Below are 21,892 nucleotides of genomic sequence, written 5' to 3' on the forward strand. Positions count from 1 at the left end.
TTAGTGACAAGTGAAGACCTTTATATGTGGGTTGGCTTTGGTGGCTGGGTTAATATTTTTTAGATTTAACCCTGAAGCTCAGTCTATTTATATTTGATTATTACAAGATTAATGAATTATAAACCTTTCCTCTGTTTTTAGGCTTCTCAATGCCAATAAGATCAACTGCCTGAGGGTAAACACGTTCCAAGGTCTGCATAATCTCAAACTGCTATCTCTTTATGACAACAAACTGCAGACCATCAGCAAGGGGCTCTTCACACCTCTCCGATCGATCCAGACTCTGTGAGTAAGCAGGCACATCATAAATGACAGCTCTCTCCTTTTCCCTTAAAGGTGTTGCCTGTTTTTGCAAAGGCTTTGCATCTGAGATTAAAACAATTTGGAATAGACCCTAGGGTAGTAGCTTTTCTAGCAGAAATAAAAGCAGCAAGAAAAAGAAGTATTGCTTAAATTCAGCACAGCCAGCTATCAATACAACCTGCCCATAGCAACATAAATGTCTTAAGTGTGTTAAGCCCTCAGACTAATTCATTCATACTATTTGTTGGGAAGATAATAGGGAGATTTGACTCTGTGCAATACAGGAACAGCAAAATCTATCAAAGCCATCACCTAACACTTTCTAGTGTTGTTGGTGTCTCTCCTTGCTGGGTCTGAGTTCTGCTGTACAGTTTGTGACTTCAGGAACCACATTTCAGCTGGCATTCTGCTTAAGGGAAACGGTACACTATATTATTTGACCCATTAAGACAACCCACTAAACATTTTCTGAGAGTCTTTGAATTGGAAGTATTAGGAGAAGAGGGATCAGAAGCAAAACTGGAAGCGAAAGTACAGAAATGACTCAACAAAAGATGATTTCATCTTAAAACTGTAAGTAGCAGGGTAAGGTAAATGGTACTCCTCCCTCAGAGCTGGAGTTGGCAGCCTGATAGAAATCAAAAACTAGGAAGAACTCCCTCACCCAACAGCACATATGAGAGCTTATATATATATTTGTTTGTGCATATGTAGAGAAGACATTCTGTGTGTTTCTGTAGTGTGCAAGCACAGGCATTTTTAATGTTAAAATATGTGTGTATATAAATACTATTTTACTGCTAATGTATATATACACATATACATGTATTTTTTAATACTGGAAATGCATGGGCCAAATTAGTTATGTAAATGTTTAAATTCATATACAAAAAGATGGTAGCATCAGGGTACCTGTACAGCCACAAGGCAGCCACAAGTACAGCCTTAATTTCCCACAGATACATGGCCAGTATGTATTGCTGCAAACCATTAAGGCATTAGAAAAATCAACCCACCCCCAACCCCAGTCTTCCAACCCCCCGCCCCACTTCTTCTGCTGCAACATGCTGTCCATGTACATAGGTACACGTGAAAACAAGAGTAGCTGAGAAGGTTCAGTTACAGATGTATGTAAGAACTGTCAAATTAAACAACAGGCAGAACCCTTAGGATATAAAAATGGCTCCTTGATTTCCACTGGGGTTTTTGTCACCAGTCCCGGTGGCCACTACCTGGAATGGACTTGTTTCACACCAAGGCACTTTTTCATGAAATGTTTTGATTCATTCTCCCATTTTTAGAGCTCTAAGTGATTGCCATTTTCTGCCTTTTTTTTTCTAGAGCTATAAATCCAGTCCCATATCCTGCCTCTGTATGCTTGTTTGTTCTTTGGACCTTTCACACAAGGAATGACTCTACCACAACAGTAATCTTTAGTTTCTCCAGGCACTTTCTGCTGTGTATGCTTTCATTTCCCACTCCCTGACAGCCCTTGCCCTCCTGTATTTCATACTTACTCTGTTAAGTGACAGTTCATAAATATAACTGCAAACAGAAAGGAAAAGAAGTTTCTCTAAGTGAAAAACCCACACTAACAGAGCAGAGTGATTGTGAGGCACTAATTTTACACCTCTGTCCAAACCAAATTTGAACATCTGTCATTTCATAAACTGTCTTTACAGTTACCAGAGAGCCATGTCCTGCTCCCTTTAAAGTTAGAGGGATTGGCACAAGTTAACTGAGATCAGAATCAGGCTCTAAGGTTGACCTAACAAACTCCTGATCAGTGCTCAACTTTGTCAAGCAGAATAAATCATACTAGCAGTGGAGAAATGCTGTTTCTCTTCGAGATACTATAGCAGATTTGTATTAACAAAGTCAAAATATCCAGTTGAAGTCAGTGCTATAATAGATATTTCCAGATGTGTGGGAAATACGTTGTGCATAATTTGGTGAGGGATAGACTAAAGTTCCACCTTGCAAAAACAGTTCAGTCTCAAAAGTAAAAATTTTTGCTCCAGGAAAAAATGCTCAGAAGGGGAATGCTGTTCTGCAGGATGGCTGCATGCAAATACCAGTTTTACTCTTGAGAAGAGACCACTGGATCACTTCTAGCTTTGCCCACAGATCCAAAGCATTTTGCTAATTCACATTTTGATCCCCAGGAAACTAAGCATACCAATAATACTTCTTTTCAGCCAGGATACAAGATGATCTTCAGGTCAGGTGCATCTAAAAGGGTGCATTTCTCTCTGAAGGCAGCATGTCAGGCTCTCAGGAGGAAGCACTGGACTTTCTAGACAGGAGGTCTGTATGCATAAAGCAGACTTTGCTATCTTAATTTTTGTTTCCTCTGTGAAAGGACTTGCAGCAGGCTTAATGAGCTACGAAATGTGATAGCTCACAGAATTCTCCCATTCACGTGCAGCTCTGTGTGGTTTCCGCCAGGCCTGGGTTTTTGGAAGCTTATTCAATTACTCTACTCTTCAGGTTTGCGTTTGTGAAAAACAGTGATGGAGTACAGTGTCACAGGTCACTTCTGATTAAACATCCCATCCTTCTCGCAGACATTTAGCTCAGAATCCATTTGTGTGCGACTGCCATTTGAAGTGGCTGGCTGATTACCTGCAGGATAATCCGATAGAAACCAGCGGCGCTCGATGCAGCAATCCGCGTCGCCTTGCCAACAAACAAATCAGCCAGATCAAGAGCAAGAAGTTCCGCTGCTCAGGTAATTCATTTATCCAGGCTGTACTGCACTTTCAATTCAGAAATAAGCAGGTCCAGAGAGCCTGCTAATTGAATCTGCAGGACAGTGTTTGCTATAATGGATATTATGGAGCATCTTTTAAAATTAAATTTGGGAAATTCAGTTAGTTCTCCAGAAAGCCAATTACGTTATGGATGAGGAAAAAAATAAAAAAGGGGGCAGTCTGTAGCTCTCTTCTCTTTAAAACAAAGAAAAGGAGAAAGATAAAAGCTTGTAACATTGAATTTTAAAGAATGACTACGTTGTAAAATGTCTAGAGAAAACAATGAAGATGTCTATGAATCCATGTGGCAAATGTCATCTTTTGAAGTGGTGGAAGGTGGAGGGAGCATCATTTGTATTCAGGCAGAACTCTTACTGACCTTAATGAGAGCTGAGCTCAAGTAAGTTCTCAGACCTAAAAGGCTAAATAAGTAGTATGAGATTTTCATACAACTGTCAATGAGTATTTCTGACCCAGAATGTGAGTAAAGCTGGGGGTGGGAAAATGGCATTAATTGACATACTTTCAAAGATTTGGGGTTTTTTTTATGCCCACAAGTAACATGCACTGATTCAAGTAAAACTGCCATTGAAGTTGGTGAGATTAATTTTGTTTGTCTTACTCAGTTTTGAACCAAAACTTGCGTCATACTTTAGGGAAAGATTTTGTGTTATGAGCTAGATGGAAAAATATTTCCACCTAATAATAACCTCTGAAGTAACATAAACACCATTTTCTCAACCCTATCTGTTCTTTATTTATGGTGCATCTATCACTGAAAGGACATTTATTGCCCTATACAGCACAACTAAGCAGACTGCTCCTTCATGTGTTTTTGCTATTGGTTGTTTGTATTTTCAGTTACTGCATTTTTGTGTACTGTAAAGACAAGCAGGTTTCAGTGAGGAAATCTATTAGTGTGTACAGAGAAGAAAAATAGAAAATGACTGTTATTGATGGAGTACCTTGCACTGTTTTCCACAAAAATCACGATGATATTTGTCTTTTTCCTCTAGAAAAAAAAATACTATGATTAATTGTGTTCCTGATGGTAAAAGATTAATGACTGTAGATGGAGATGCAGCATGAAACTGAATGGCAGCAGCCCAAAACAAGCTGTTGTGCTTTGTGTATCTCTGTGAGCAATGTGCTGAGCTAAACCTTCTCTTTATGGGGAAAATAAAATAAAGACAACTTCATTTGCAGTCAGGTTTCCTAGGGCATGCTTGTTAAAGTCTTCAATCACTTGCGGCTCAAGCCGCAAAATATATAATCAGAACTGAAATGGTGACATACTTTTATCTAGATTTTTGGATTGTGGCCATCATAGTAACAAGGTAATTAGTCAGTCATATTCATATTTAAACTGGAAATGAAAATGCATAAATATAATTTAGAAAGGAAAGTAGCCACAGAAATAGATTAGTATAAATCTGTACCCAGTTTGCCATTGTTATTGTCTTCTGCTTTTATTAATAGGCTAGAGAAATTAATGTTATGTATGTGCATGCATGCCTGGAGCAATGGCCCAAGTTACTGGATAAGGCAAACACCATCTGATACCATTTATGAAAGATCATAGCTAAGAAGAGCAACAATACAGAACACAGTACCTGGTGAAGTTGAGAATTATATTTTGTGTGAGTTCTTATCTTGGGGGTCCTTTCCTTAGGCTCTTTTTCCCTTGGTCTCCAGTTCTACAAGTATATCAAAACCACATGGAGAAGGCATAAACCTGACTTGTGAAAGAGGAGAGCAGGGATTGTACAGCTTCAGAACAAAGATTTCAGCTGAATGAAAGCTAACTCTGTTCAAAAGCTCAATAGAGAAGATATCCTTGCCTGTAGAGTTTCCAGATGGTGATACATTGAACTCGACTCACTGTCTGCTCACATGAGACAGGAGAAACGTCTAATGATTTAGAAGAATCTAAGTTTGTAAATCAATCCAGAGAACAGACACCCTTGGTACCTGTTCTGCTCAAGTTGTCCCTTTGATGAATCATGGCTGCTTCAGACTTGGCATTTGGCAGGAATTTTCCGTGTTTGCATTTTAAGGAGTATGTTTCATCCCAGGATTTAACACAGCATGTCTCTTTGCAGAAAAGTCCATGAGGTATGAATCTTCATCATTCAAAGTCAGACTATTGAGCAGTGCTTTGTGTTATCCAGGGATGAGCCTGCACAATCCCACTGGGATGGCAGTGCTTTGTAACTTGTTAAGCGTTCTGGCTGGCTGTGGGATTCTTACTGTCTAGATTTTACATCTTGTGTTCAGTGTGTTAGAAAAGAATTTTAATTTTAAATAATTTTGTAAATGTGCATCTCTTTTCCTAAAGGGTTCTTGTTTCAGGATCCTGATACTTTAATGTGATATTTTTTTTAATACTGGTCAATGGTCAGTAATATGGTTTTGTTGGGGAGAAGTGCAGTGAATATGAAGGATTGGTTCAAGAAGTAATATGAGGAATTTTATCCTGACGTGGTCTTTGAAAAGTGATGAGGATGCACAGAATGTTTGAGCTCTGTGGGAGAAGAGTTACTCAGCCAGTGTCAGGATTACACCCATGAGCAGTTAAATCTAGGTGAGCTTCATACTTTGACATCTGGGAAATGACCAGTTCTTGAGTTACAAAATTCTGATGTCCTGAAATAATCTGTGTGTTGTCCATATTACTTTGAATTTGACAAAATATCATAAAGAGGACTGTCAGGAAGGACTCGGCACGAGAAAGAAATGTGAGTATTCAGTAAATTAAGAAAAGAAAGGGATGTGTTTATTATACAAGGATAGTAAATGGGCGTGCTTAGCCGGAATGGGGAAGAAAAGCTCAGGTGTTCCAAGTTTCTTCAGTCTGAAGTGATAGAGGAACACCAAGAAGGTCACATTTAGAGATGCAAATGGGCTAAATAGAACTTTATTTGATTAATTAAATGAAACTGTGAAGACAAAACTATGCAGCATAGGGAAAAATAAAAGTTAAAAAATCAAGTCTAGAAAACGTCATTCTGCATTTTGTTACCTTTAGTTTTTATTGCAGCTCCCCACTCCACTTTTAGATAGCATTTAGCAAGAGGAACTTGCCTTCTTTCTTTAATTAATCATCAAGGCACTTTTCCCAGATGCTATTTCCTCCCTGAACCAAATGACTCAAGCTTTTACTGATAGTGATGGAGCAACATCTGTAAAGGTTATGATGGCCATAGGAAGGAGATTGTGTGCAACAGGTAGCTAATGTGCATAATTCTTTTGAAAAGGAGAATTGGAAGCATTATAGCATGAAATGAAGGAACAGCAGGGAGAGGGGCATGTTTTTGCCTGGGGCTTTGAGACAGGCAAAGTTGTTGAATGTACTACCAAGTACATTTAGGTATCAGATTGCAATAGAGACTATTGCCTGTGTTTTTCTGCCTTCCGTTTAATGCAATGCACCAAAATAATAAGCCACCCCCTTGCTCACCTTTCTCCCCACAGCTATAGAATCTGAGACTGAAAAAAAGGTTTTTCTTGAAAGAGAAATTGGCAGAAAGGACTGTGACTAATTCTTTCCCTCTTCTGTTTATAAAAGGGAAATGCTGTCATTTTCAGTGGCAACAGTAAAATTGTAACGGTTGTTTTCTTTTGGGCTGCATCTGCCCATCAATGACCACCTAAGGATCCAGTGATTCTTGCCAGCCTTAGGTCACAGAAGGCTCCCATTCTTAGTAGAAAAAGGAGGGGAAAAAAGAACAACAGCAATCTTCTGCCTAGTAGCATTGGATTAAATTCACAACACAGCATTTTTGTTTTCTAAAGCAGCACAGAGCTTTAGGAGGAAGGGAAATGAATCTATGAGCAGATTGTGTTGTCTCTGTGGTAGCTTATTGTCACTTCAAGAGTTGGCAGGATCCTTGATTGCTATGTGACACTGGGTATGAAATAGCTTTTGCAGAGAGCTGCCCTTGTATTCAGCTGTAGAGCTTTCTTCCCCCAAACATGTTTGCATTTTTCAGTATATTGTGTATTTCAAAAGCAGTGAAGATTCCACCTGCTGTACTTACACAAACTATGTCTGACAATGATCAAAGCCTATGTGTATCTAGAAGCGTCACATCATGAAAGCTTTTTTATCTTTTAATTCTGAGAGATAAGAATCTTAGAAATAAGATTACTAGATGAAATACTATGAAGTGAACCCGTGTTCCTGCCTCCTCTGGTGTTGGGACATGTATCTAACAGACTTTAATTAGTTACTTCAGTTCCAGATAATGCTGTACAAGTCAGAAGCATGGGGAGGAGGACAATGAGCCATCTGCCAGCACAATTCGCTCATATTTGAATACTGCTTCTTGTTAACCCAACATAATTCAAAGCCTCTGTGGTACATATGGATCCAGAGCTTATATATATAGTGCTGGTATCTGGTCTCTTGTGTCATCCCTTCTTACTGGAAAGTGACTTAGTTGCTGTTAGTCCCCTCAGAATTTTTGAAGGAATTTCATAAGACCTCATAAAACAAGTTTTCCCTCTAATTCCTTATGTGTCTTTTCCAGTCTCTGTCTTCATATATATTCACCTTTCTTGGGTTACCTGCCTCTTCTGGAACAGAGTTCTTATTATTTGTGTATCATCTGGAATTCCCTTCTCTCTTCTCTGCATTGTTTCAACTTTAGAAGCACAGAACTGCACTGGACGGAGTGTTCCCAGTCAGGAGAACACAGGCTGCACAATGAGGGCTTTTTTGCCCAGTCTGTAAGGCAGTTGACATGTTTCTTGTCCCATCACAGAATTACAGAATGATACAGGTCGGAAAGGACCTCTGGAGATCAGCTGGTCTAACCCTCTTGCCAGAGCAGGTTCACCAAGAGCATGTTGAATAGGACAGTATCCAGAATGACTCCACCATCAGAGGAGAGGGTGAGGAGAACCTCCCTCAACCTGTTTGATACGCTCTTCTTGATGCATCCCAGGATGCCACTGGCCTTCTGGGCCACAAGGGCACATTGCTTGCTCATAGTCACCCAATTGTTCACCAGGACAGCCTTGAACCTGTACCAATACATGGGGTTATTCCTCTCTAGGTGCAGTCCCCTCGTTGAACTTCCTAAGATTACTCTGTCCAGCTTTCTTTTGTCTCCTTAGGTTATCTCCTTCTCTGCTTCTAGTGACATACAACTGCTATTTAAGCTCTTTGAGCTCCTCAACCAGTGTTTAAAAGTCATGAAAGGCAAGTGAATTCAATCCAGGTCTTCCATAATTTATCAGACTGAAACACCCTCCTGTTGGTCCTGTAATTTGCCACTCTGATGACAGCTTTGCAGATTTCATCCATTTTGAGGAACAAATAGTCATTTACAGGCTACCATTCATATTCCTGTACTTAGCATTTTCTGTTTGATCAAAAGCCCTGGTAACCCTCTGCTCTTGTCTGCCTTGTGACAGTGCTGCACTGTCACGTGCTTGGGGACTGGAGACAATGCCTGCCCTGAACAGGCTGTTCTGCAGCAGCTCTTGGCTGAGCAGGCATCGAGCTCTGACAGTTTGTAGGTTTGTCCATGCTGCAGGTGAGAGTGGTGGAGATTGGCAGTCCTGCACAGGGTGCTCTAGGCTCAATCACATTTGCAGGAAATCTTGTCTGAGGCCAGGTCCCAACACTTTCTGTCAACAAGGCTTTTGCTCAAGTGGATTGAAAGGAATATGAATTCTATGTACAACTGGAAAATACACTTCACTCAGATTTCTTTCTGTGGGGTGTTTGGTGTGTGCTTTGTTTTTATTCAGTTAAACGCTATGTGTTGTACTTTTTTTTCCCCTCTGAAAAACACCAAGAATCAGTGAAAGTACCTTCAGAAACTCTGAATATAGCTAAACTGAGGGCATGCATTTGTGCATAAGAATAATTCTATCCCAATGGAAGGTAGTTTCACAGCAACAAATCACCTGCAGATTAACCCCTAGACTGAACTCATCCTTGCAAATGTGAAGCATTCACTGTACACTGTGACTGAGTATATTTGAGCTTTGGTTTGCATGACATTTTTCTGAAGTTGAAGTCATTGGAGAACACAACACAACTGCTATGAGCTAACTGCAATGGAGCTAAATTCCCTTGTACTGTAGAAATGTTCCTGTTGAAAAAGTAAGTTGGCCACAGTGTAAACCAGTTATAACCCTCCCCTCTCTGTAAATCTTTGATAGCAATTCAAATATTTGTGCTAATATTTGTGTCAGTTACTCTAACTCTTCACTAGCTCATGATAAACACCATGGTGACAGTTTCCTGTACTGCAGTAGGGGGAAAATAGGCAGAATGGAAACTATTTTGCTCAAGGAAGCATAAGTTTAACAGAGAGCAGGTGGGTCTATTTGGCAGAGAGTGTGGTTCTTAATAAGAAAGTAAATTACTGTGTCCCAGTTAAAAAGTTTATTTTAAGGCTGTGCTTCATTTTATTTTTAAGATGAAGTAGTCTTCACAAAACCTAAACATCTGAACTGTGTTCCTTATCTGCAATTATAGTAGAGAGGCAAGGAAAAGAGGGAGAACGAACGTTGAGTCACAGATGCATCCACGTCACTTAGGCTTCCAAATGACATAGTTGTCCTAGATTTCCCTTGTAGGCAGAGTACAGAACTACACAGATTTCTCACTTGAGATCTGAGTTCTCCTCTGCGGGTGTCTTCATTAGCTATGGCAGAAACCTGAGTGATTACTCTTGTAACTCAGTACCTCAAAAACTAAGATGGGACAAAGTTTGGTCTCTTCTCACATTGCCATTGCCCATGTTGAGATTAAGCTGAGCAACACCAGAGATGCAAAGTTAGCACTGTTTTGTTTGTATAGCGGTCACTTGGATAGGATAAAGAAAATGATTGGAGAGGCATTTGCATGAAGAGAGCTTGTCAGCTAAAAACAGTGCAGGACTGTTTGAGCCTGCAACTGGACAATAAATTTTCATCTGACTGTTGTGAGGTGTTATAGCTTGATGGGACAGCTAAAAATAGGGTCCTCTCTTCAAATTCTTAGCAAACTGTGGATTCGGTGACTGATGAACAAACAGATCTTGGGTAACAAGAGGTGAATTAACTCCAAGAACAAACCATACAATGCCATTTGGATGTAGAGTATATCTAACGGGTGGGGGGGTTGGGGAAAACTGGTAGATATCTGGAGATAAGATCATTCCTTTTCAACGCAGGCTTTTTTTGCCAACATTTATGTATAATGATCTTATGTACATCCAGGGGCTTATGGAAATTATTCATTTTTTTAAAATGAAATTTATAAAACAGTGTGCTACTCTATGTAAAAAAAAAAAAAAAAAAACAAACCCAAAAAAAACCCAACAAAAAACTCCAACCAAACAATAACAACAAACCACAAGAAGAGAAGGCTCTGTTCCTGCACATTTTTTTGCAGTAGTCTGCAACAAGCAGAAAGACCAGAATGTGCCTGTGGAGTATTTTGCCTCTTAAGTATTCTGGGGACATAAATTAGGGTTTTGGCAGAGTTTTCTTTGTGTGCTGGTACCTCTTGTTCATTGTAGTTGATGATTAGCTTAGGCAGTTATTGTAAGCAGTGTTTAATTAGTGTGGCAGAGGAATAGAAATTTGTTCAAAATATTCTGCAGGGGTTTCTCAGGAAGATGTTTGCAGGGTTCTGACTGCGTTTGTTTCCAGTAGGATTGAGAGAGTTCATTGACACTGAAGCTACTGAGTTTATTATGGATATTCCACTTAATACTGAAAATCAGTATAAAATATAAAATCAACTATTCCTTCTCATTGCTTAACAGAGCACTGTAGATTAATTTTTTGGAAGAGCCAGAACTGCTGCATTATTAAGCCAGTGTAGGAATAAGGATATGGAACTCTGCATCCTTCTTTGTTAGAGCCATACAAAATGACTGGCAGGAATGCTAGTTATAAGTTTAATTTCTAAATAAATGAGGTGTGGATTCCAGGGTCATGCATACTTTGAATGAATCATGGAAGCAAATTAATGCCTCTCTGTGCTATGTTGTATGAGTCACAAAAGAAAATTAATAATCTAATTGTTGTATCAGTTAGGACTCTGGCTAGCTTGGCAGCTTGTGGAGATTGAACGTTTATTGTGTTAGGTTCCCCTAAAAAGCCACTTTACCTTCTTACTTAGATTGTAAAGATAGACAGTAAATCAAATTGTGTACTTGTGGTACACAAACCCACAGTTGGAGGTGACTGCTGTACATATTTTCTGGAGTTTCTGCGTATTAATGTTGGTTCCTAGCAAAATGATGAGGCAGAGGCCTGTGCTGTATTTGTCATTTCTGCTCAGGTACTTGCGTTGTTCTCTGTATAGGCAATGAATAATCTCCTTGGTGCTGACTTTGTTCTTTGGGCAATGCAAACCCCTTACTAAGGAAAGTGTTATTTTTTTTTTAAAGCACAAGTATTGACCTTCACTGAAGTCCAGCAAAATGTTCTGAGTAGTTCCAAAGGACAACTACTTCCCCTCTCACTTCTGAAGCCTGTAAGAACATGTGCAATGTGACTTTCAAAAGCACTTTCCACTGGCATAGCTCTGCAGATAGCAAAGTCAATGAGAGTTTTATTTCAGTGGGTGCAGTCAAGCCAAAACTGAATGTCCTACTTTAATATGCCATAGTTGCAGGAATGAATTACAAGAACTAAACTTGTTCAAAATAATCCAGGATATTGGGAAGAGAGAATGTTTCCATCAGCAAATGATGTACAAAACCCAAAAAACACTATACCAAGAAGCAGAATAAGAAAATATTTGTTTACCTTATATCTGTTGTAGCACATCTGCTACCTTGCTGTGAAGTGCAGCTGAAATAAAAAATAAAAACAGAAAGCAAAGCAGTGGTAATTACAGGTCTTCAGTGTACGTGCCACTAGCATGAGAGGTTGCTGGGAGCTGAAATTGGGCTCAAAGGGAGCTCGGGGAGCATTTAATACCCGAACTTGGCCACCACCTCAGAATCTGCTATTATTAATGCGAGCTGCAGTATTTCTGAGATTGCATTTAAATAAATGGGACAAGCCAAAATAGTGTTTATGCTGAAACGAGACACCAGGAGAAAGTAAGTAGCTAACAAAGAGCAGCATAGATTGGGCATTCCATACGTGGTGGAAGTTGCACATCCTTCTTGGAAGGAGCTGTTTGCAGTCCTTTGGTAGTATTTTCTGTCATATTAGTCCTGTCTCTGAATTCACCAGGGCTCTGTTTGTGTATGCTAACCCCAATTGTGCTCCAGGGCGTTCCTGCAGTTGTAGCATAAAAGATGACCTCTTGTATCCAGCACCTTTTTGCATGGGTGGAGTGGAGAGCAGCTCTCCGTGAACCTTCAGCTTGTGCTTCTCCATGCTGCTTCCTCTCAACGCTCTTCTCTCTTTGGCGCTGCCTAACTCTGACTCTGGCTGTCCATGGGGTTTTCCTTTGTGCTTGATCTAACCATGTGGTAGAACAATACAAATTGAACATGGTTCTGTCAAGCACCATGGAAGGCTGCATACTCCCTGCAGCATGGCATGCTGGGATACTTCTGCTGTTTTCAGAAGCATCAAAAGGTGAGAGATTCCCCTTTTCTCACAGGAAAAAAGAAAAAGGTGAAGTGTTGCTTAAACTGGACTCCTGGGCGCTGCAGGGGGAGCCCTAGTGATGTTTGTGACAGACTTTCCAGGGGACTTGCATGCAGAATAACCGTTTCTAAGTAATTAATCTGTTTAATTGCTGTTATAATGAAAAGGCTAGGCATCCCGTTCATTAATATGATTCAAGGGTGATTCCAGCCATACCTACAGAGATGTAAAATCCTTGTTGTCCTCTTTATAAATAACGAAGACTGCATCTCTCTAGTTGAGCTATCCAGTGAGTCCTTCTACTTGAGGTATGCTTTGGATGCCGTTTCTATAACCAGGTGCCTGCTACTTATCATAACTTTGGACCTGATCTGAGCAATTTCAATGTGCTGCTGTTCCATGATGGAGTATACTGCAAAAGAACTTCAGAAGAGTCTGCAAAGCATTGTCTTTTATCTCTTGAAATTACTTGGGTGACATGGCCTATATGGAAGCGATATTATCCAGTAGTCACCTGGTGACAGAGTTTAGACAGCATGCCCAAGTGGGACATGACAGCTTAGAGAAGATCTTTAACTGACTTCTGCCTAACGTCCCCCCAGCACAAAGTAGAGATAATTATACCTATTCATAAAGGACTTGGAGAGCCTCATACAGAACATTCTTATATAGAAATACTGCCTCTTTTTGCAAATTTATTGCCTATCTGCTTTGGAGCCATCAAAAGAAGGATGTCTGAGATTTTTAGATTTTGCTTATAATTACTGATATGAATTAATACTAGTGATGTGAAATTATGACAAACAATGTACTTCCTTTTTTTTTTTTCCAGAAAACCTAAGAGAGCTGTGATCTAGTGGTTACAGGAAGAAGCGAGGGTCATGATTCCTGGCATTTTGTTCAATATTTAGGCCAACTGATGTCTTGGCACAGAGAGATAGGCAATAAATTTTGGTGCCAAGTTTGAGGTAGCTGGTTCCATCTTTTCTAGAACAAATATATCAGGTTATTGAGGCAGCTTGATTTTTTTTCTGGAACAGATCATCCAGGACTCCTTTAAGTCCTTTAGGCAAAGCTGAGTTTTAAAAGCTGAAATCAGGTTTACCAAACAATGCTTAAAAAAGAACAACAGGATGAAAAGTTATTTGTCTGTGCTGCTTAATTTCTTCATGTAGATAGTAGGAAGGCACCTAAAATTTTTGAGCACTGGTAAATGTGATGTTTCTTCACCTGAGTGCTGTTTTGTAAGAAGGCATGTGTATTTGTTTTCTGAGACTCAGGAATTGCAATACTCGGATAGTGGTGTCACCTAGGTTGTCAAATAAAAATGTTATCAGAATAAGTAGCAATTCAAATGAACAATTGCTCTCAGTTAAACACAGGCCTGCTGTTACTTCAGCTACTTGCTTCAGAGCAAACGTAAGTCTTTTTAATTTTAGAAATTACTAGAAACTCCCAGGTCATGCTTTACATTCTACCAAGCTTCACAGAGTTCTCAGCTACAGTGCACGTGGGCTTTTGGGTATAGTAAAATGACCAAATGGCTGATCTGGAACAGTAAAATGAAGTCAAGTGTTTCTTCTGTGCCTCACCTGCATCACTTTTTTATGGCTTTCCACGGGTGATTTTATAGTGTGGAAGAAGTTCTACCTGCATGTGATGGTTAATTGTACTTCCCGAATCCTGTTCTCTCTAAGCTCTGCAGTAGCACACTGATAGAGCCCTGTGTGTAGGAATGGATATATGTACTTAAAGAGTCCTGAAGCAGATGGCTGAATTTCACATTAGATGGGAATATCTTAAGAGAGTAGCCACCTGTCCAACGGATCTCAAGGCTCAGGTCAAACAGTACATTTTATCTAGTCTTTGGCAAGTGATTCCTGCTGTCTCACAGTCTAACAAATGACTGCTTGGTGAGCATCTGCGTGCTATTGATTACTTTTGACTCCATGCTTACCTAGGTAACTCTTACTTAAACTCAATTAGAAGAAAAGAAGAAGAAGAAAAGAAAGACAAAGGGGGAAAAAAAGAAGAGGAAGAAAGGAAATGTCATATACCCCTTTTTCTCCTTCAGCATGCATTCCACTTATGTTCCCATCCTTCAAGATGAATCTTGTATCCATCAGTAGACTAAAAATTATACTTAATAAATTTTCACCCTGTGTAACTTCGTGTCATTTGTGATTATTCTTTCTAAGCATGTTTTTACAAGGAAAATTAGAAGTGTTTTTTAAAAGGTTCATTTGTCTTTAAAAAGACACTGTCTGGGTGGGTTTTTCAAGGTGTGCTGTAATTGTAGAAGTTCAATAAACTCTGGTCCCAATAACTATTAATCTTTGGCATTATTTCCAAGGAATCATAAACAACCAAATCTACTGCTTCACAGATCTGAGAAAGAATATCTTTATGTTCTTCTAATCAAACCATAATATGCTCATCACTTGACTGCCAAGCCTGAATTTTTAGGACTGAAAATAGAAGGTTGTTTTTTTTCATGATAAGAGTTTAAATGATGGTGCAGGGAAAGGCATAGATTGTATTTTTATAACACTTTAAAATGCCCAGTGGCCCTCATATTTTAAGTGCAGTGCTGCCAAGCTAAAAAACAGTAGCAAAGTCTCACTTTAGATGTACAATTTGCAATAGGCAGGATAACCTGCAAAGTATTTAGCACCACACAAGTGCAATGTACAAAGCTATATGTGATGTTTCTCATTGAGTGTGGAATTACAAAACTAAACTGAAGTGTGTCTGTGGAATCAAAATGTTAGATTGCCTGCAGAATTTCTTGCTTTCACTGCATCACCCTGTGGAGTAACGTGTAACATAAATTAAAATAATAGTGGATTTGTGTGACTTCTTTTTTCCTACACAAAATAGTATGAGGTCATAAAATGAGCAGTGGGGGAGTCTGGGAAGGGGAAGCAAGTGATGAATGTCATCAAGTGTCTAGAAAAAAAATTCATCTTAGGTTAAAGATTTTATTGATATTTTCAGGTTCTTGAAAACTGCACTTGCTCAACTCCTTCCTGAGAAAGCATTGCAATTGACTCTCAAAACTCTGAAAGAGTTAAAAAATACTTTTTTGATAGTTATAATCATTGGGCGTTACACAAGGTTCCTGGGACAATTCTGCTGCTTCCATTATGAAATATGAAGTGAGTGGGAAGGTATTGCATGGTGGGGTCTTGGCAACACTTTGCTTACATTCACATTTAATAATACTTCTGGTTCCTTGAAGCACAGAGATCAAGTTTCCAACCTGCTGTTATTAAAAGAGGAAAACCAAAACCTGAAAAAGAGTGATTAGTTCACTGAGCCTAATTGGAAAGGCATTTCATTAGAATGGGTCAAAAACCTAGTCAAAGAGGTCTGGCAATCATGATATAATGGTACATGAGGGAGTGCTTCTCACTAAGTATGGTCTACCCATTCCTTAATTAAAATGAAAATTATTTAAATTGTTATTATTTTTCTGTTGTTTAACATAGTTAATAAAGTTATCTAATTGTTGAAAAATTGACAAGATTATCTCTTAAAAGATTGCCTTTAAAAGTAACTGTCATAACTGAGGTCTGAAAATTTGGGGCTTTTTAATTATGTCTTTAGAAATCTTCTGTCATTTGAATGCACCTAGATGACTTCTGCTTTCATGAGATCTCTTTTCCTTGTTGCTGGACTAAGTCCCAAATACGAAAATGTGAATTTATTAGAGCTCTTTTGAAGCAGTCTCCAAGTGCTAATTATATTTCCTTCAAAAAATATCTTACCAGGCAGGCTTGTTAGACAAGTAATTAATATATTAAGGGAAGAGTGAAAAAACAGAGACTAGTCTTGGGAGTAACTTGAAAAATTGCTGAACAAAAATCTTGGGCAAGTATTAAAATTGTGTGCAGGATCTGCGAGCTGACGGGAGGCAGTGTTGAGAATAGATTCCATAAAATCTCTGACTGCTGCAGCTATCAGGAACTGTTTGCTGAAATCTATTTTCCTTTTATTGCAGGGTCAGAGGATTACAGAAGTAAATTCACTGGGAAGTGTTTCATGGACCTGGTCTGTCCTGAGAAATGTCGCTGCGAGGGAACAATTGTAGACTGCTCTAATCAAAAACTCACACGATTACCCGGTCACCTTCCTGAATATACTACTGATCTGTAAGTGCTGGCTCCCTGGCATGTGCTCAGCAGGGAATGCTGGTTTTCCTAGTTTTTAAAGGCTGTAAAAGGGACTCAGACTAATTGAAGGCACCTTCTGCTTTAATCCCTGTGTGAAAAAGGGGAAGTTGATTTGATTTCAAAGGAGCACCACAACTCTTTTATTTCTTTAGCATTCATGCCAACTGTGGGGATAAGAAAGGAGTAGTGGCCCTGTGCATCAGCTGCTTGCCTGGGCCTTCTTGATGTGCTGACCTGTTATGTGGCCCAAGCTATATGGTTCCTTTCCATTCTACCTTTGAGTCTTTTGTCTATGCATCTTTCTTATTTAAGAAATGGATTAACCCTTTTGAGTTAAATCTGTGATCAGGAGCTCATTCTGTATTTGCAGTGCCTGCTACTTGGGTGAAATGGCTCTCACTAAAACTAATATATTGTGAAGCTATAACTGATTTTATGAGCTTTATTTGCTTTCGGAGAGTCATCAGAATTACAAACATAGATAGTGCTAAAGAGAGTCTGGTTGTTTTGTTATATTATTAACCCCTTCAGGCACAGTTCTATTCTTGTGTTAGTATTCTACTTATTATACTTAAAGTATTCCATTTAAAGCCCCCCAAAAACCCTGTTGATCAGAAGTTAAGACAGTAAAACATGAGAGACATCCAGAAACAGCAAAGTAGCTGCATAGGAAAATGGAGCTGTATGTGATCAGAGAAAGAATTTTGTGTCCCAAGCCTGCCAACACAGAGACCTTTGCTTTAATCTTGAAGACCAGTAGACTTTGATGGGAAAGGACCTCAAATCAGATCCCTTCACATCTCCAATTGTATGTCTTCTGCAGCAGAATACCGACACAGAGGTTTAGTCATGTAAACAGGGCTGTGTAATCACAGAATCAACCAGGTTGGAAAAGACCTCAGAGATCATCAAGTCCAACCTATTACCCAACACCACCTGACAACTAAACTATGGCTCCAAGTGCCACATCCAAACGTTTTTTTTAACGCCTCCAGTGGTTAAGGTTAATAATCCTTTATCCTGTGCTTTGGCAGAAGGCAGCGTTCTGACACTGTCCTTTGGCATCACACTCTTAATGGCATCCTAAGCCTTTACAATCTTCTGTGTTCCCTTTCCTTCAAAGCCAAATGTTTTTCTAGGAGTCTAAGAGAGTTGGCAGGTAGTGTCTTCCTTAACAAAGGTCATATCTCTGTGTGGCAGTCCTGTATGTTACAGAGATATATCTATAGAGATCTGTGAAGTATTAAATGTTTCTTTGTTTTTTCCTATCAGGCGTTTGAATGACAATGATATTTCCGTGTTGGAAGCTATTGGACTCTTCAAAAAATTGCCCAACCTCAGAAAAATGTAAGTCTGAGTCACTTGTTTGTTAGACTACATGCTGCCTTGGATTATAAGGAAAGAGGAGGGGATAATATTTTTATGATTTAGTACTGCAGGACCAAAAATCACTTCTTTAATATGAATTTAAGAACACTGGATGAATTGTCTGTTAGATGGACAGGCCAGTTAAATCACAGTGACAGATGAAGATACCTAGACATTTCAGTATACTTTAGGCTCTTTGTATTAAAGTCTCTGACTCATGGAGACTGAAGGAAATTCTATCCCAAACTTATTGAGATACATGCTCGTTGTTAGAAGTGCTACAAAGTCTAGCGTTTTGGTTTTGTCTTTTGAATGTATTTTGCGACTCCCCACTAGTGTGATGATTTCAAATAGTCATACGAAAAAAATAGGACAAGGTATAGATGATGGCAACTTCTTTCAGTCGTTAATTCTTCTATCTGAAACAATAATTAGCTACTTTAGAGATCAGTCATTCCAATATATCTGTATAATTCTGTTAACAACCTGAGCCCTGGCACATTACAATGTATATATTTAACACAAACTGTGTTTCGGAAAGATGCGAATATGTTAGATACCTCCTGATAGTCTTCTAAATGGATCTTTCTGAAGTTATTTAAAGTTTTAACCCTATGGCCTAATTCCTTATCTAACTGTTTAATTTTAGTAAGATGTTGCTAGTGTCAAGGTAATACAGGGACACCAGCCAGCCCACCAAACTGGCTTTTTGCTCTGCATAATTTCTGCCATCTGCAGCTTCCTAGCCATTTAAATCCATGAAGGATCTCAGGGCTTTTGGAGAAAACTGTAATGGGAATCTTACATCAGTTTTATTTCTGCAAGCATTTCAGGTGCAGCGTGGAAGGTTTGAGAGTGGGGGTTGTGGTTGTGCAAGTACAGGCCACCAGACTTGGGGAATTAATCACATTCGTTAGCCTTGTATCTGTAAGTTGTAGCTGCAGCGTACTTAGAAGTTGTTGACAGCGTTGAAGTGTTCTTTTGTCTGTAAGTAGATAGTTAACTGGAATGAAAAATGCAGGGTATATAAATGTACACACAGATTGGAAAGCATCTGTCCTCATCAAATTTTCAGGATTTATGATTTGAAAATTGGAGAGGTATGATAGCTGAAATAATGTCTTTCACTTTGTTTAAAACTTACCATAGACAAGCTTTGGTGCTGTCCTTCTGGTTCCCATCAGCCACTTCAGGTGGGAGAGATGCCTCTACAGGGCTGTATTGTTATACGGGTGTTTTTATAAGACTTTCTGCTCTGTTCTTGGTAGGCAGTGAGAACTGAGATGTACAGGTGCAGTTCAAATGGATGGAAAAAAAAAGAAGTTGTGCCCTACACCTCATAAAAAGTGCCTTGCCTGTGGATTTTTAGTGTCAGCCTCTGAGCAGAGACTAGGTAGTCTTTGTAGTTGAGCTGATTTTTTTTCTAGCTGATGTTTCAAAGAAGCATCTAAATTTGAATAAAGGGATTTTGTGATAAGAATGGGCTTTCCTATATGGAGAGCAACATTTCAACTACAACCTTAGTGGCTTGATCTGTGTGGAGCCAAACTTGACTTCTTTTTTTCAGAGAATGGTTTAGGTTGAAAGAGACCTTAAATATCATCCAGTTCCAATTCCCATGCTATGGCAGGGACACCTTCCACTAGACCAGGTTGCTCAAGGCCTCATCCATCCTGGCCTTGAACACCTCCTGGGAAGGTGCATCCATGACCTCCCTGGGCAATCTGTTCCAGTGTCTCACCACCCTCACTGGAAAGAATTTCTTGCCAATTTCCAAGCTGCCCTCCTCAAGCTTCAATGCATTCTCTCTTATCCTATCACTACAAGCCTTTGTAAAAAGTTCTTACTCAACTTTCTTGTAGGCCCCTTCAGGTACTAGAAGGCTGCTATAAGGTCTCCCAAGAGCCTTCTTTTCTCCATGCTGAGCAGCCCCAAGTCTCTCAGCCTGGCCCCGTTGCAGAGGTTTTCCAGCCCTCTGATCGTCTTTGCAGCCCTCCTCTGGACTCGCTCCAGCTGGGAGCACCAGGACTGGATGCAGCACGCCAGGGTGTAGCGAGAGCAGACTATAGAGAGGCAGCATCACCTCCCTCATACTGCTGACACTGCTTTTGATGCAGCCCAGGACACAGTTGGACTTCTGTTCTGCCACTGACCATTGCTGGCTCATGCTGAGTTTTCCATCACCTGATGCCCCCAAGTCCTTCTCCTTCAGACCACTCTTGAGCTGCTCCTCACCCGGCCTACATTTGCTCTTGGAGTTGCCCCAAGTCAAGGACCTTGTACTTGGCCTTGTTGAACTTCATGAGGTTGTCTCTTCAGCCTGTCAAATGCTGTATCAAATGCTTTTCACAAGTCCAGGTAGATGGCATCAGTTGCTCTTGCCTTATCCACTGATGTTGTAGCTGTGTGTGTGGCAGGAATGTGATGCATGTGCTCTTCATTAAGTCTTACTGCTAACTGCTGTTATTAAATTAAGGAAGAAAAGTGTTGATCAAACTTCCATTTTTTAGTGTGTGTGAGGAACAAGGAATCTTACTGTTATTTGATTGGCAATGTTGACTCTCTCTCATATTCCCTGTCTGTTCAAGTGTTAAAGGAACACAGCAGGTGGAGGAATCTGTCTGGAATTTGTATTGCTTCCTAGGCTTAAGAAAACAGCTCAGAGCTTTGCAGTGCTAGACCATTATAGAATCATAGAATGCTTTGGACTTGAAGGGACCTTTAAAACTCATCTAGTCCACCCCCTGCAATGAGCAGGGACATCTTCAACTAGATTAGGTTGCTCAGAGCACCGTCACATCTCTAATGGAATTAGCCTAAGTTACTTTATTTCTTTTTTCTTTATTTAATCTCCCTTTTTTCTGAAATGAATCTGAATATCTGGAATCTGGGTATCTGAGTGGGCATTTGAATGATTGCCCCCTGATTATCCTTCACTTCAGTTTAAGCCTAGTGACAGATCCACATCAAGGAAATTTGCAGAGAAACTACTTCAAGAGTAGTGGGATTCCACTGAGGCTCGTCAAGTTCCAGCATCATTCTAGAGAGGAATTAGCTCTTCCTTCCTCTTGATGGTGTTTCATCTTGGTGTCTCCTTATCTTAAATTACACTTAAGTATGATTGTGGTTTACTCTCTGAGGTGGTCTGTAAATTAGACACTGAGGATGATTCAGATTTTACTTGCATCCTAGGCGTATGCTCATATTTGTTCTTTTGTTATTCAGAAACTAACTTTATTGTCTGAAACTGGTAGAGAATGTTGTGGTGCATGGCATCTGGGCTCATTGTGTGCCTCCCTTTTTATTCAGGGAGGCCAGCAACCTGCTCTGATGAATGAACGTAGGAGTGTCACTGGGTATCCTTCACTACCTGTAGTATTTAAGTCTTCCAGTGCCATCCTGCTCCTGAGAAAAGTCACTCTATAAAAGCCAGCCAGACTCGTAAAAGCTGTAAAACCTTCTCAGCATCCTCCAGGAGAATGCAGCATCATGAGGGTTTTTCTCCTAACAAACATATTAAGAATTCCTAGCATGTCACCAACAGACAGAAATATTCTAGGGAATTCCCCACTCAGACCAGGCTGTTTGTATGCTAAAAACTACAAGGTTCGAGGTGAGACCAAGCAGAGCCTTTGCAGTTGGACTGCACTCAGGTGGTTGTCCTGTTGCGAAGGTGTGTTGGTAAGGCATCAATGAATAGCATGCTGGCATGTTAAAACTGCTCCAGCAGGA

The 21,892-nt window shown here is 39.8% G+C and overlaps 1 protein-coding gene across 1 annotated transcript in view; it reads left to right on the forward strand.

Moving 5' to 3' along the window:
- SLIT3 (slit guidance ligand 3) overlaps window positions 1-21,892 on the forward strand; it is a 503,078-nt gene that overhangs the window by 366,476 nt on the left and 114,710 nt on the right. Inside the window, exons 13-16 of the mRNA XM_054389401.1 lie at window positions 142-285; window positions 2,871-3,034; window positions 16,621-16,771; window positions 18,065-18,139. Of these exons, the coding sequence (XP_054245376.1) occupies window positions 142-285; window positions 2,871-3,034; window positions 16,621-16,771; window positions 18,065-18,139 (534 nt within the window). The remainder of the gene's footprint in view (window positions 1-141; window positions 286-2,870; window positions 3,035-16,620; window positions 16,772-18,064; window positions 18,140-21,892) is intronic.

Source organism: Indicator indicator, chromosome 18, assembly GCF_027791375.1.
Source record: "Indicator indicator isolate 239-I01 chromosome 18, UM_Iind_1.1, whole genome shotgun sequence".
Classification (NCBI taxonomy): domain Eukaryota; kingdom Metazoa; phylum Chordata; class Aves; order Piciformes; family Indicatoridae; genus Indicator; species Indicator indicator.